This window comes from Bubalus kerabau, chromosome 23 (genome assembly GCF_029407905.1).
Source record: "Bubalus kerabau isolate K-KA32 ecotype Philippines breed swamp buffalo chromosome 23, PCC_UOA_SB_1v2, whole genome shotgun sequence".
Lineage (NCBI taxonomy): Eukaryota > Metazoa > Chordata > Mammalia > Artiodactyla > Bovidae > Bubalus > Bubalus kerabau.
In genome coordinates this window covers 20,138,631-20,154,541 of record NC_073646.1, presented here as the reverse complement: position 1 = coordinate 20,154,541, position 15,911 = coordinate 20,138,631, and the positions used below count along the sequence as shown (strand labels likewise).

The 15,911-nt window shown below is 37.2% G+C and overlaps 2 protein-coding genes across 3 annotated transcripts in view; one reads left to right on the top strand and one right to left on the bottom strand.

Annotated features, from left to right (window-relative positions):
- ZP2 (zona pellucida glycoprotein 2) overlaps positions 1-15,911 on the top strand; it is a 159,051-nt gene that overhangs the window by 12,997 nt on the left and 130,143 nt on the right. The gene's annotated exons all lie outside the window — the stretch shown is intronic.
- LOC129637637 (phospholipid-transporting ATPase ABCA3-like) overlaps positions 1-15,911 on the bottom strand; it is a 195,435-nt gene that overhangs the window by 174,664 nt on the left and 4,860 nt on the right. Inside the window, exons 2-4 of the mRNA XM_055561864.1 lie at positions 14,764-14,891; positions 11,012-11,132; positions 1,945-2,204 (exon numbers count right to left, since the gene is read on the bottom strand). Of these exons, the coding sequence (XP_055417839.1) occupies positions 1,945-2,204; positions 11,012-11,132; positions 14,764-14,891 (509 nt within the window). The remainder of the gene's footprint in view (positions 1-1,944; positions 2,205-11,011; positions 11,133-14,763; positions 14,892-15,911) is intronic.

The window sequence follows — 15,911 nt, the reverse complement described above, 5'->3', positions numbered from 1 at the left end:
AAAACTATTGCTAATATATTAGCATATATCTGGGTTTTTTTTCCTCTAATACACATGCTTTTTGTAAAAATGGGATGATACCTGCATTGTTTCAGGATATGCTTTTTTTTCATTTAACATTATATTGGGGGCCTCTCAACTGTTATTGAATAAACCTACAGCTTCATTTAAAAAAAAATTCACATTGGCTTACTGTAATAGGCCAATACTTGAACAACTAAATATTCATCAGAAATAGTGACAAATTGTGGTATAGTCATAAAGTATAACACACAATAATGAAAATGACCAAATTGCATCTATACAGAAAACATCAATAGCTCTCACTGAAACAAAAGAATGGCTATTGTATGATTCTATTTAAATAAAGTTTTTAAACCAGGCAACACTGATCTACAATTTTAGAATTTAAATAGTAACTATTTTTAGAGAAGAGAGATGTAGTTATTTAGGTGGGATGCGAAGTGGTGTCCAGATTACAGGCAATATTGGGTGGAACTACTACTTGGGTGGAATAGTAGTTGTGTGTTCATGTTTCAAAGATCTGTACACATTGGTATGTATTTATTTTAATTCAAGTTTTTAAATGAAAAATTAAATAACAAATAATTTAAACTACATGATCAACATTTGTGTAACAGGTCCTGGAGACACAGAGAGAAAACTAGTAAGCTGAGGTTTAAAGTTGAAAATAGATTTCAAGGAGATTATTCACTAAGTAGGAAAAAAGAAAAATATGTGGTAGTCAGATGAATGGCTAGATGATGAAAAATTAACAAGAGCTTGAAGTAGAAAACGACATTTCCAAAAATGGAGAGAAAGGAACAGAATGTATGCTGGTTGACACACGCTGCACACAGGGAACAAAGGGAATGGAAAGATAACTAACCGTTGATAGCTACGTAATATTTCCTACTGCTACTGCTGCTAAGTCACTTCAGTCGTGTCCGACTCTGTGTGACCCCATAGATGGCAGCCCACTAGGCTCCCCCATCCCTGGGATTCTCCAGGCAAGAACACTGGAGTGAGTTGCCATTTTCTTCTCCAATGCATGAAAGTGAAAAGTGAAAGTGAAGTTGCTTAGTCGTGTCCAACTCTTCGCGACCCCATGGACTGCAGCCTACTAGGCTCCTCCATCCATGGGATTTTCCAGGCAAGAGTACTGGAGTGGGGTGCCATCGCCTTCTCCGATAATATTTCCTATGTACTAACAATTAAGATTTCTTTAATTATCACACAACTCTATGTGGTAAGAGTATGTTTACCTCCATTTTACAAATGAGGCCCAGAGAGGTTAAGAAAGTTACCCAAAAGTTACAGGGGTAGGAAATGGCAGTACTCAGGTGCTACACATACTATACTATACTGATAAGACTTAGGTTTCAAGCCTGGGTGATTTAGAGGGTGATACATGGCAACCTACTCCAGTATTCTTGCCTGGAGAATCCCATGGGCAGAGCAGCATGGTGGGCTACAGTACAGGGTCGCAAATTAATGGATACATGGATAAATTAATGGCTTTCTCTCTGACTTTAGAGCCACTGCTCTTTATAATATGATCTTGATTTGACTTGATATTAAAAAGATTCTCAAATCTTGGAATTGAAGTATATATTAGGGTCATATAATTTATAAGCTTGTATGATTATTTCTCTTTTGTTCATTTTATTCCAAAGAAGATTCAGGATATTTAATATATGATTTCTCTTCACAGCATTCTTATCAAATAGTCAATAAAATTACAAACCAGATCAAGAATTTAGATAAAAGAAAAACACCAGCAAATTGACAAATGACATAGTATATATATTCTATGCCCAATCTATATTTGTATATTGCTATTGTGTTATAATCATTCACTAGTAACAAAGGTATAGACATAGTCCAAATCTGTGCATAAATCTGTTCCACAGGCCCAAAATGAAACAAAGAAAGTGAATTTACCTTTAATCTGGTTTCCTTTTCCATAACAATGGTCCTGATAAGAGTAAGTTCAGTTAGAGAAAATATAAGTAAAACTGCTAAAGGGAAGAGAGATAAAAAAGAGAGGAAAAAATGATCTTTATAATAAGTAGGGTATGGAAATCTGCTAACAAAAATGTTGACATTTGCAAATAGTGTTTCCGCAGCTCTGCCATTATGGTACACAATGATGGCCTTATCTAAGGCATGCTGTACAAGCAGGAATCCACCTTTGTAGTAATCTAAGTGAAAAAAACAAAGATTGCCAAGTTCAGTACATTAGGAAGCAGCAAGGCAAACACAGAAGGCAATTCAGGTAATTCTAAGTTTTAACTCATAAAACAAAGCAAATTCACAAAACTTATAACAGTTTGGAATATAAAGAGATAATAAATAGAATGGAATTGCATTATCACCCTTCCCCAAACTAAAATGCTTGCATCCAAATGTTACAGTTGGTTTATGTAATATTATCAGTCAAAAGAAATGAGAATTCAAGAAAATACCAGATATACTTTTCTTTAAAAAAAATTATTTTATTTTTATTTTTTTAATTTAAATTTATTTATTTTAATTGGAGGCTAATTACTTTACAATATTGTATTGGTTTTGCCATACATCAACATGAATCCGCCATGGGTATACACGTGTTCCCCATCCTGAACCCCTCTCCCACCTCCCTCCCCGTACCATCCCTCTGGGTCATCCCAGTGCACCAGCCCCAAGCAACCTGTATCCTGCATTGAACCTGGACTGGCGATTCGTTTCTTATATGATATTATACATGTTTCAGTGCCATTCTCCCAAATCGTCCCACCCTCTCCCTCTCCCACAGAGTCCAAAAGATTGTTCTATACATCTGTGTCTCTTTTGCTGTCTCACATACAGGGTTATCGTCACCATCTTTCTAAATTCCATATATATGCATTAGTATACTGTATAAATTCAAAATGGATTAAAGATCTAAACGTTAAGACCAGAAACTATAAACCTCCTAGAGGAGAACATAGGCAAAACACTTTCCAACATAAATCACAGCAGGATCCTCCATGACCCACCTCCCAGAATATTGGAAATAAAAGCAAAAATAAACAAATGGGACCTAATTAAAATTAAAAGCTTCTGCACATCAAAGGAAACTATAAGCAAGGTGAAAAAACAGCCTTCAGAATGGGAGAAAATAATAGCAAATGAAGCAACTGACAAAGAATTAATCTCAAAAATATACAAGCAACTCCTGCAGCTCAATTCTGGAAAAATAAGCGACCCAATCAAAAAATGGGCCAAGGAACTAAACATACATTTCTCTAAAGAAGACATACAGATGGCTAACAAACACATGAAAAGATGCTCAACATCACTCATTATCAGAGAAATGCAAATCAAAACCACAATGAGGTACCATTTCATGCCAGTCAGAATGGCTGCTATCCAAAAGTCTACAAGCAATAAATGCTGGAGAGGGTGTGGAGAAAAGGGAACCCTCTTACACTGTTGGTGGGAATGCAAACTAGTACAGCCACTATGGAGAACAGTGTGAAGATTCCTTAAAAAACTGGACATAGAACTGCCTTATGATGCAGCAATCCCACTGCTGGGCATACACACTGAGGAAACCAGAAGGGAAAGAGACACGTGTACCCCAATGTTCATCGCAGCACTGTTTATAATAGCCAGGACATGGAAGCAACCTAGATGTCCATCAGCAGATGAATGGATAAGAAAGCTGTGGTACATATACACAATGGAGTATTACTCAGCCATTAAAAAGAATGCATTTGAATCAGTTTTAATGAGGTGGATGAAACTGGAGCCTATTATACAGAGTGAAGTAAGCCAGAAAAGAAAAACACCAGATATACTTTTCTATACTGGACACATGCATAGAAATGAAGCTTAAAGCAAGATATGACATAATTCCATTTATAATAGCATTGAAAAGAATAAAATACATAGGAAGAAATTTAACCAAAGAGGTAAATTACTTGTACACTTAAAACTACAAAGCATTCCTGAAATTAATAAAGAAGACACAAATAAATTAAAAGACATCCTGTGCTCATGAGTTGGAAGACAATACTCATACTAATCAAGAGTTATCTACAGATTCAATATAATCTTTATCAAAACCCCAAATGCATTTTTGTAGAAATAGACAAAAATCCTAAAATCCATATGAAATTTCAAAAGATTCTGAGTAGCCAAAATAATCCTGAGCAAGAAAAACACTTGTTCTTTTAAGCTGGAGGACTCACATATCCTGATTTTAAAATAAATTAGGAAGTTACAGTAATCAAAAGAGTATGGTATTGGCATAAAGACAGACATAGAAACAAATGGAAAACAACAGATGACCCAGAAATAAACTCTCATATATGGTCAAATGATCTTTGCTAAGGGCATTGGGCAAAAAAATACAGTCTCTTCAAAAGAAATGGTGTTGGATAAACTGGAAGTCCACATGCAAAAGAATGAATTTGGATCCATACCTTATACCAAAAATTAAATGAAAATGGATTGAATATCTAAACACAAGACCTGACATTGTAAAACTCATAGAAGAAAACAAAGGGCAAATTACTCATGACATTGGATTAGGTGATGATTTCCCAGACATGACATCAAAAGCACATGGGACAAGCAAAAATAAACAAAGTAGACTACATCACACTTAAAAATGTTTCCACAGCAAAGGGAACAATCAACAGAATGAAAAGACAACCAACGAAATGGGAGAAAATATTTATAAACCATAAAATGTATAAAGGGCTAATATTCAGAATATATAAAGAACATCTAAAACTCAACAACAACTAAACAACCATATTAAAAAATATGAATGACGTGAACAGATATTTCTTCAAAAAAATATACAAGGGGACAAAAAGCAAATGAAAAAAATAATCAAATTCACTAGTCATCAGGGAAATGCATATCAAAACCATAAGATGCCACCTCACACCTGTCGGATGGCCACTACCAAAACAGAGAAAATAACAAATTTTGGTGAAGATGTAAGGAAATTGAAATCCTTGTGAACTACTGGTAGAAATATAAAATGGTGCACTTGCAATGGAAAACAGGATGGAGGCTTCTCAAAATATTACAAATAATTGCCATAAAATCCAATAATTACACTTTTTGAAATAGATAAAGAATTGAAAACAGGATCTCAGTGAAATATCTGCACACACATATTCATTGCATCATCATTCACAATAGCCAAAAGATGAAAGCAACCTAAATGTTCTTTGATAGATAAATGGATAAACCAACTGTGGTATGTGTGTGTGTGTGTCAATGCCAAACAGGCTGAAGTTGAATGGTTCTATGATGACCTACAAGATCTTCTAGAACTAACACCAAAAAACGATGTCCTTTTCATCATAGGAGACTGGAATGTAAAAGTAGGAAGTCAAGAGATACCTGGAGTAACAGGCAAATTTGGCCTTGGAGTACAGAATGAAGCAGGGCAAAAGCTAACAGAGTTTTTCCAAGAGAATGTACTGATAACAGCAAAAATCCTCTTCCATCAACACAAGAGACAACTCTACACATGGACATTACCAGATGGTCAATACCTCAATCAGATTAATTATATTCTTTGCAGCCAAAGATGGAGAAGTTCTATAGAGTCAGAAAAAGCAAGACCAGGAACTGACTATGGCTCAAATCATGAAATTCTTATTGCAAAATTCAGACTTAAATTGAAGAATGTAGGGAAAACCACTAGACCATTAGAGTATGACCTAAATGAAATCCCTTACAATTATACAGTGGAAGTGACAAATGGATTAAAGGGATTAGATCTGATAGACAGAGTGCCTAAAGAACTATGGATGGAGGTTCATGATATTGTACAAGAGGTGGTGCCCTAATACCATCCCTAAGAAAAAGAAATGCAGAAAGGCAAAATGGTTGTCTGCGGAGGCCTTATGAATAGCTGAGAAAAAAAAGAGAAGTAAAAGACAAAGGAGAAAAGGAAAGATAAACCCATCTGAATGCAAAGTTCCAAAGAATAGCAAGGAGAGATAAGAAAACCTTCCTAAGTGATCAGTGCAAAGAAACAGAGGAAAAGAATAGAAAGGGAAAGACTAGAGATCTCTTCAAGAAAATTAGAGACACCAGGAAACATTTCGTGCAAAGATGGGCACAATAAAGGACAGAAATGGTATAGACATAAAAGAAGCAGAAGATATTAAGAAAAGGTGGCAAGAATACACAGAAGAAAACTATACAAAAAAAATCTTGACCCATATAAGCACAATGGTGTGATCACCTACCTAGAGCCAGACATCCTGGAATGTGAAGTCAAGTGGGCCTTAGGAAGCATCACTACAAACAAAGCTAGTGGAGGTGATGGAATTCCAGTTGAGCTATTTCAAATCCTAAAAGATGGTGCTGTGAAAGTGCTACACTCAATATGCCAGCAAATTTGGAAGACACAACAAGGGCCACAGGACTGGAAAAGGTCAATTTTCATTCCAATCCCAAAGAAAGGCAATGCCAAAGAATGCTCAAACTACTGCACAATTGCACTCATCTCACATGCTAGGAAAGTAATGCTCAAAATTCTCCAAGTCAGGCTTCAACAGTAGGTGAACCATGAACTTCCAGAAGTTCAAGCTGGATTTAGAAAAGGCAGAGGAACCAGAGACCAAATTGCCAACATCCGTTGGATCATCAAAAAAGCAAGAGAGTTCCACAAAAACATCTGCTTTATTGACTATGTCAAAACCTTTGACTGTGTGGATCACAACAAACTGTGGAAAATTCTTAAAGAGATGGGAATACCAGACCACTCTACCTGCCTCCAGAGAAATCTGTATTCAGTCAAGAAGCATTAGTTAGAACAGTACATGGAACAATAGACTGGTTCCAAATTGGGAAAGGAGTATGTCAAAGCTGTACATTATCACCAGGCTTATTTAGCTTCTATGCAGAGTGAATCATGCAAAATGCCAGGCTGGATGAAGCAAAGCTGGAATCAAGATTGCCAGGAGAAATATTAATAATCTCAGATATGCAGATGACACCACCCTTATGGCAGAAACCAAAGATGAACTAAAGAGCCTCTTGATGAAAGTGAAAGAGGAGAATGAAAAAGCTGGCTTAAAACCCAGCATTCAAAAGACTAAGATCATGGCATCTGATCCCATCACTTCATGGAAAATAGGTGAGGAAACAATGGAAACAATGACAGACTTTATTTTATTTTCTTGGGCTCCAAAATCACTGCAGATGGCAACAACAGCCATGAAATTAAAAGATGCTTGCTCCTTGGAAGAAAAGCTGTGACCAACCTAGACAGCATATTAAAAAGCAGAGACATTACTTTGCCAACAAAGATCCATCTAATCAAAGCTATGGTTTTTCCAGTAGTCATGTATGGATGTGAGAGTTGGACCATAAAGAAAGCTGAGTGCCAAAGAACTGATGCTTTTGAACTGTGTGTTGGAGAAGACTCTTGAGAGTCCATTGGATTGCAAGGAGATAAAACCAGTCAATCCTAAAGGAAATAAGTCCTGAATATTCGTTGGAAGGACTGATGCTGAAGCTGAAGCCCCAGTACTTTGGCCACCTGATGTGAGGAACTGATTCATTTGAAAAGACCCTGATGCTGGGAAAGATTGAAGGCAGGAGGAGGAGACGATGGAGGATGAGAAGGTTGAATGACATCACTGACTTTCTGGATATGAGTTTGAGCAAGCTCCAGGAGTTGGTGATGGACAGGAAGCCTGGCATGCTGCAAAAGCCCATGGGGTCACAAAGAGTTACACACGACTGAGCAACTGAGCTGAAATGACCTATGATGGAATATTATTCAGCCTTGAAAAAGAAGAAAATTCTGTTATATGCTACAAGATGGATAAATCTTGAGGACATTATGCACAAAAATACAATTAATGCATGATTCCACTTAAATGAAGCATCTAGACTAGTCAAACTCATAGAAACAGAAAATAGAATGGTGGTCTCCAAGGGCTGGAAGGAGGGGAAAATGAGGAGTTGTTGCTTAATTGGTGCAGCGTTTTATTTTTGCAAGATTAAATAGTTCTGGAGATCTGCTACACAATAATATAACTTTGTTGTACACTTAAGAAAATGGATCTCATGTTTAATACTCTTATTACAATTTTTGTAAATAACACTTTCAAATTTCACTGAACTAATCCTGATCATCTCTTCTACCACTTAGCTGATTTAACTAGTCCAGGTCCTAATAATTAATACCATAGATTTTTACTGTTGAAGGGGATTTAAAAGATCACTTACTCCAAATACTCATTTTTCACCTTAAGAAACTCGATCCAGAGTGTTTAAGCTCATAAAGGTACTGACTAACCGAGTCTGAGAAAGAAACATCAAATCACTTGGCTCCCAGTCACTATACTATAATGTCATTTACAAGGAAAATATCTCTTCATACCAGTTTTTAATATTAATTTGCTATGCAGTATCATTCAATAGGTGAAATCTGTCTAATTTTTCTTTCTTTATGGTAGGTTTTTTTAAGGAAAGCCTCCCTTGAGGAATAGCATATATTTAAATGCTTTTATGAGACCAAAGCTTCTTTTTGGTTTTAAACTACTATTTTTCCACCAAGATCATGCACTTTTCAATTAACTTACTCTCACAACTATACTTAGGATGCATCATACTAATTTTAAAAAAGGCCACTTTTGGTTAGAGAAATACTCAATGTTTTTGATAAAAATGACAAGACACTACACAATCCCACCACTCTGACTTTCTTTATTTTTAGACAGCCATTCTAATTTTTATACAGACCGTTATACATTTTCATAATTCTATCCATATGGTTCTGTATTTATCAGGTTTGATGATTATTTTTTATCACTACACAATAGTCTGTCATACTGATAGATCATCATGTTCTTGATAATGGTAAACTACACATAGCTTTTGTCTTCTGCTGAATAATTTAGTAAAGACAAATTCTCAGGATTGTTAGTTAATTCAAGTTCTCTATATTTTGTTTGTTTGTTTGTTTTAGGGGAGGGTGCTTCCCTGATGGCTCAGATGGTAAAGCATCTGCCTGCAGTGCAGGAGACCCGGGTTTGATCCCTGGGTTGGGAAGATCCCCTGGAGAAGGAAATGGCAACCCACTCCAGTATTCTTGCCTGGAAAATTCCATGGACTGAGGAGCCTGGTAGGCTACAGTCCATGGGGTCACAAAGAGTCAGACACGACTGAGTGACTTCACTTTCACTTTCTATTGTTTTTTATCCCTAAAGTTAACCTATGTAATTTAAAAACAACTTAAAACTACCATTGCATATTGAAACATCATTCATCAAAATAACTGCCCCAAAATACAGGAACCATAAGCATGCAAATAGTGTTAGTAAATGAAGACATGTCTATGTCAGCACAGTGAACATTTACCAAAAACGACTAAATAAAGTCATGCATATACATTGATAAAAGTTCAGGAAATGATAGAAGGTAATACAAAGATACTTTCCAAGTGTATCAGTTCAGTTCAGTTCAGTTCAGTCGCTCAGTCATATCCAACTCTGCGACCCCATGGACTGCGGCACGCCAGGCCTTCCTGTCCATCACCAACTCCCAGAGTTCACTCAAACTCATGTCCATTGAGTCAGTGATGCCATCCAACCATCTCATTCTCTGTCCTCCCCTTCTCTTCCCGCCTTCAATTTTTCACAGCATAAGAGTCATTTCAAATGAGTCAGTTCTTCCCATCAGGTGGCCCAGAGTATTGGAGCTTAAGCTTCAGCATCAGTCCTTCCAATGAATATTCAGGACTGATTTCCTTTACTATGGACTGGTTTGATCTGTTTGCAGTCCAAGCGACTCTTAAGAGTCTTCAACACCACAGTTCAGAAGCATCAATTCTTTGACGGACGCTCAGCTTTCTTTATAGTCCAACTCTCACATCCATACATGACCACTGGAAAAACAATAGCTTTGACTAGACAAACCTTTGTTGGCAAAGTAATGTCTCTGCTTTTCAATATGCTGTCTAGGTTGGTCATAACTTTTCTTCCAAGGAGTAAGCGTCTTTTAATTTCATGGCTGCAGTCACCATCTGCAGTGATTTTGGAGCCCAAGAAAATAAAGTCTGTCACTGTTTTTCACTGTTTCCCCATCTATTTGCCATCAAGTGATGGGACTGGATGCTATGATCTTAGTTTTCTGAATGTTGAGTTTTAAGCCAACTTTTTCACTCTCCTCTTTCACTTTTATCAAGAGGCTCTTTAGTTCTTCACTTTCTACCATAAGGGTGGTGTCATCTGCATATCTGAGGTTATTGATATTTGTCCCAGCAATCTTGATTCCAGATTGTGGTTCTTCCAGCCCAGTGTTTCTCATGATGTACTCTGCATATAAGTTAAATAAGCACAGTGCCAATATACAGCCTTGATGTACTCCTTTCCCAATTTGGGACCAGTTTGTTGTTCCATGTCCAGTTCTAGCTGTTGCTTCTTGACCTGCATACAGGTTTTCCAAGAGGCAGGTAAGGTGGTCTGGTATTCTCATCTCTTTAAGAATTTTCCAGAGTTTGTTGTGATCCACACAGTCAAAGGCTTTGGCATAGTCAATAAAGTAGAAGTAGATGTTTTTCTGGAACTCTCTTGCTTTTTCAATGATCCAACAGATGTTGACAATTTGATCTCTGGTTCCTTTACCTTTTCTAAATCCAGCTTGAACTTCTGGAAGTTCACGGTTCACATACTGTTGAAGCCTGGCTTGGAGAATTGTGAGCATTACTTTACTAGTGTGTGAGATGAGTGCAATTGTGCGGTAGTTTGAGCATTCTTTGGCATTGCCTTTCTTTGGAATTGGAATGAAAACTGACCTTTTCCAGTCCTATGGCCACTGTTGAGTTTTCCAAACATATAAGGTTTTCTATATGCTTGTTTTACCATAAAAACTAAATTTAAAAAACTTACTGTCATAATTCACAAAGAAACACATTTCTCACATGTTGAAAAAAAATGTTAAATGACTGCCAGCCTGGACAACCAAAATAATAATTAAGTGTGCTTAAGGATGTGCTCACCAGGACTTCCCCCTTCTGCAGAACTCGGGTTCCTGGGTCCTCGAGAGGGATTTACTGGAAAGAGAAGTTCTGTAAACCATGGAGTGTTTTTTATAGAACGGAAACGCAGACGATATTTTACCTAGAATTAACAATAATAGAAAACAAATATTTTAAGCCAATAAACATCAAAAAGCAAATACTAGCCATGAAAGGTACATAAAATACAAAGTTAAAAGTTGTGTTTTGAGGACAAGTGAGCAATTTAGAATTCTAAATGAGGAGAAACGACAGTATCAGGGTCAACAGGGAACAAGAAGCAGGACTCACATCCTATAATCACAGTCATAATTTAAAATTGACTAAATTTACATGTTTCCTCTTTTATCTCCATGGCATTTTGCCTTGGAGTTTCAAAGACACAGTAGTGGTACCTTCTTTGATCATTATGAATGAATTTTCTACATGGAGAACTGACCTGCCTACTTCCCTGGTGGGAGAAAGAAATGGCAACCCACTTCAGTATTCTTGTCTGGGAAATCCCACAGACAGAGAAGTCTGGCAGGCTCCAGCCCATGGGGTCACAAAGAGTTGGACATGACTCAGTGATTAAACAACAGTTTCTCTGGTGTCTTCCCTGGTAGCTCAGTGGTAAAGAATACACCTGCTAATGTAGGAGATGCGGGTATGATCCCTGGGTTGGAAGATCCCCTGGAGAGGGAAATTGCAACTCACTCCAGTATTCTTTCCTGGGAAATCCCATAGACAGAGGAGCCTTGTGGGCTATAGTCCATGGGGTCTTAAAAAGTCGGTCACCACTTAGCAACTAAACAACAGCAACAACTGGTGAAAATTCAGAAAGTTCTATTATTTCATTTCCCATCATGTTAGCCAAATACGGTAAGGCAAAAATATACCTCCCTCTTCAAAATAATGAGTGACACATAAGGAAAAACCCAGATGAAGAAGAGGAGGGATGATTACATTTAAATGTTGAATGTTGCCTATTTTAAGTATTAAATGAAAAAATAATTATTCACTGTGTCTGAAGAGATAAGTAAACTAAAAGGGTAAATTATAGTAGAATCTGAGTAGCTTAACAAGACAAAAGATTACCGTCACCAACGATCAAGGAAGCAGAACAGAGAAAGTGAGAAGGAACAGGCACCTGCACTATGTCTAAGTAAAAATTCACATAATTCAGTCATTTATAAACAGAGTTTTAACTAGTTACAGCATGCTTAAATATCTTAGTACACAATCCTTGATCTCAGAGATCTCAAAAAGTGTTAAGGGAGCACGGAGGAGGGAAGAGGACACTTGGACTTACAACAAGAGTTTTCTACAATGGAGGACAACTATCCAAAGAACATGAAGGACCTCTAGAGAACACATGTCCTCTCAAAAAGAGGATAATGTGACCAACGGCAGAGGAGCAAGAGATAATATAGTACACGCAAAGAACTGCTACTGGTTCAATATTGCTATAACATAAATTTCAAAGAAAGAAGAGACAAAAATGGGGCTGGAAGGGTATTCAGAAACAGGTCACTGATGGCCTTGTATCCTGTGCAAAGAAACTTCTGTAGTCAGTGGAGCACCCCTGATGTCTTGAACATAGCAGAGGAACCCGATCTTTTCTGTGTTCTTAATGAATTGTTGTGGTATCCATGTGGACAGATTAAGTCTTGCCTGGGAAATTCAGCTAACATATAAAGTTCAGCTACATAAGAGCCACGGGTTGAGGGAAAAAGGAGAGTATAGTAGGTCTACATTATCCATGAAGTCAGAAAGCAGAGATAAGAAATTTTGTTTGGTAAAGTGTAGAAAAAGAGAACAGATATCTGGGAAAATAACCTGGGGGAAAAATTGTCAGGAATACATTTCAAATGCTAGACACAGAGAATCAGCAACAAAAATGAAGTTTGCAACTGTACCAAAGTTACTTGATATTTGGGTCAGGGGATCCGCGTATACCAATGAAGTTATATAAGCACAAGCACTTTTTTTGAGGCAGTAATTAGCATAAAGTGGACATATATGAAAAGAATAAAGTGAGTTTCTTCCCTTCTCCTGGCAAATACTTGCCTCTTAAATGCTGGATCTGGCTCTATGCACAGATACTATAGTTTGATCATTTGTCTCAACCCTACATAGAACGTCTCTCTCTGGTAAAGAGACACACCAAGTTACCAGGTTCAAAACACTCCACCTTGAGCAATGTTATGAGAGTCTTCTTCAGTGGCTGCAGGTGTTCTAATTCCGATGCAACCTGGCTAAAACCTAAGAGCTGTTACTAAAGACTTAGAAGAGAAATTAAGTAATTTATTCAAAAGAAAGAAGCCTTTCCTGTTGGAATCTGCCAGTGTATGCATGCATGCTAAGTAGCTTCAGTTGTGTCTGACTCTTTGTGGCCCAATGAACTGTAGTCCACCAGACTCCTCTGTCCATGGAATTCTCCAGGTAAGAATACTGGAGTGGGTTGCCATGTCCTCCTGCAGGGGATCTTCCCCACCCAGGGATCGAACCTGCAACTCCTGTGACTACTGCATTGCAGGCAGATTCTTCACCGCTGAGCCACTGGAAAGCCCTTGCTAGTGTATATGTATCTGCCTTTATTTTAAAGATCAAACTTAAAATATTTAAAGGACATGCAAATTAGCTATTAGTGGCATTACAGAAGCTTCCATGGCCACCAGAGAGAGAATTAGAATTGTCAAAGTTAAAGCAATCACCTCTTTGGATATGTAACAACAATATATTAAAGCATGACACCAAGTGCAAAAAAAAAAAGAGGTATTTAGCAGGCAATTGTCCTAACAAGAGGGCAGAGAAACTCCTTCTAAAGCTCACAATCCCAGTAATTAAAGCTGCCACAGGCAAAAAATTTCCAGACATGAGTTGGGCTGCTTTTGCGTTTGTTTAATGTTCACATAGTAACAGCTTTATTATAAACTTGACTTTACATGCAAAGTCAGAATGGGAATTACACTTAAAATCAACACACTAAAAAGTTTAAATATCATATATAGGTATGTACTATCTGAAATTCCAGAGATATATAAACAGGTAACAGATATTGCTGCCCATCTTTTTTATGTATCTATATTATTATTTTCTTAACCACAATTTGCAGGACTGGAAACATCTACCTGGCCATGTAGATTGGCAAAATAAATATCCTTACTAAAGTTCCTATTACTTCATTTTTCTGAATACAAGACCTTAAGAGTGGGTGAGAGTAGCTTAGTCATGTCCGACTCTTTGCGACCCCATGGACTATACAGTCCATGGAATTCTCAGGGCAGAATACTGGAGTGGGTTGCCATGTCCTCCTCCAGGGGATCTTCCCAACCCAGGGATAGAACCCAGGTCTCCTGCATTGCAGGCAGATTTTTTACCAGCTGAGCCACCAGGGAAGCCCAAGAATAGTGGAGTGGGTAGCTTATCCCTTCTCCAGCACATCTTCCAGACCCAGGGATCAAACAGGGGTCTCCTGCATTGCAGGCAGGTTCTTTACCAACTGAGCTACCAGGGAAGCCACAAGACCTTAAGGTCCAGTTTTATTCTTATCAGCATAATGTGATGACTAAAAGCATAGGTATTAAAATAAGTTGGAACTATTAATAGATTCAAATTCCTGCTCTTATATACAGCAGTTATTATCTTGAGCAAGTTATAACTTTTGCCATTTATAAAATCATGATGTTACCTTCATTTTATTAAACCCCCAAAGCTTTGAAATATAAAGTCTTTAGATAAAACTTTCCTACCTTAAGTGGCAATCTGTCATTACTGTTTTTGAAGTCATGATCAAATATTATAGCAGCCAGCACAAGAACAGACTGATTTTCATATTTAATATACTTTTCAAAATCTTCTTCTGAAGGAAAGCCTCGAACTGTACAGAGAAAAACAAGCATCATACAAATGCAAAATGTCTAATGATTATTCCTATCTTCCTATCATTACCATAAATACCATAATCCTGCCATAGTATTATAAAATTTAGAACATTATTACTCAAATATTGCCATCACAGATGTCCTCATGAATATCTGGGGTACACAAAATTATTATGTATTATAAACTGTATATGATATTTTGAATAATGTTTAACCATTACAATAACTGTATATTAAGGTAAACTGGGACAGGAGAATTTTCTATTGTGTTTTGAAATCTAGTGATTTAAAGAAAAAAAGGTGAAGAGAAATGACATTTATTTCTGTGGGAAGTATGATATTTCAGAGACTAACCTTAAGTTGTAGAATAAAACTACATTTTCAATTATATTTCTCATTCACAAGTGAATCTGTATGAAATTTGGAAATACACTCTCACAAAACCACTCATACTCAATCACACACATACAAGTAACTTAACTGACTGAAGAATTTTCATAGGAATTAAAAACCACAATCATTGCTAACCAAAATGATCATATGGATCACAGCCTTGGGTACAATGAAGCTATGAGCCATGCTGTGCATGGGCATGCAAGACGGATGGGTCATGGTGGAGAGTTCTGACAAAACATGGTCCCCTGAAGAAAGGAATGGCAAACGACTCCAGTTTCATTGCCTTGAAAACCCCATGAACAGTATGAAAAGGCAAAAAGAAATGATACTGGAAGATGATCCCCACAAGTTGGTAGGTGCCCAATATGCTACTGAGGAAGAGTGGAGAAATGGCTTCAGAAAGAATGAAGAAGCTGGGCCACAGTGGAGATGACTCTCAGTTGTGGATGTGGATGAAAGTAAGTCTGATGCTATAAACAACAATATTGCATAGGAACCTGGAATGTTAGGTCCATGAATCAAGGTAAATCGGATGTAGTCAAGGAAGAGATGGCAAGAGTGAACATCGACATTTTAGGAAATCAGTGGGGAAAAAAATGGACAGTAATCGATGAATTTAA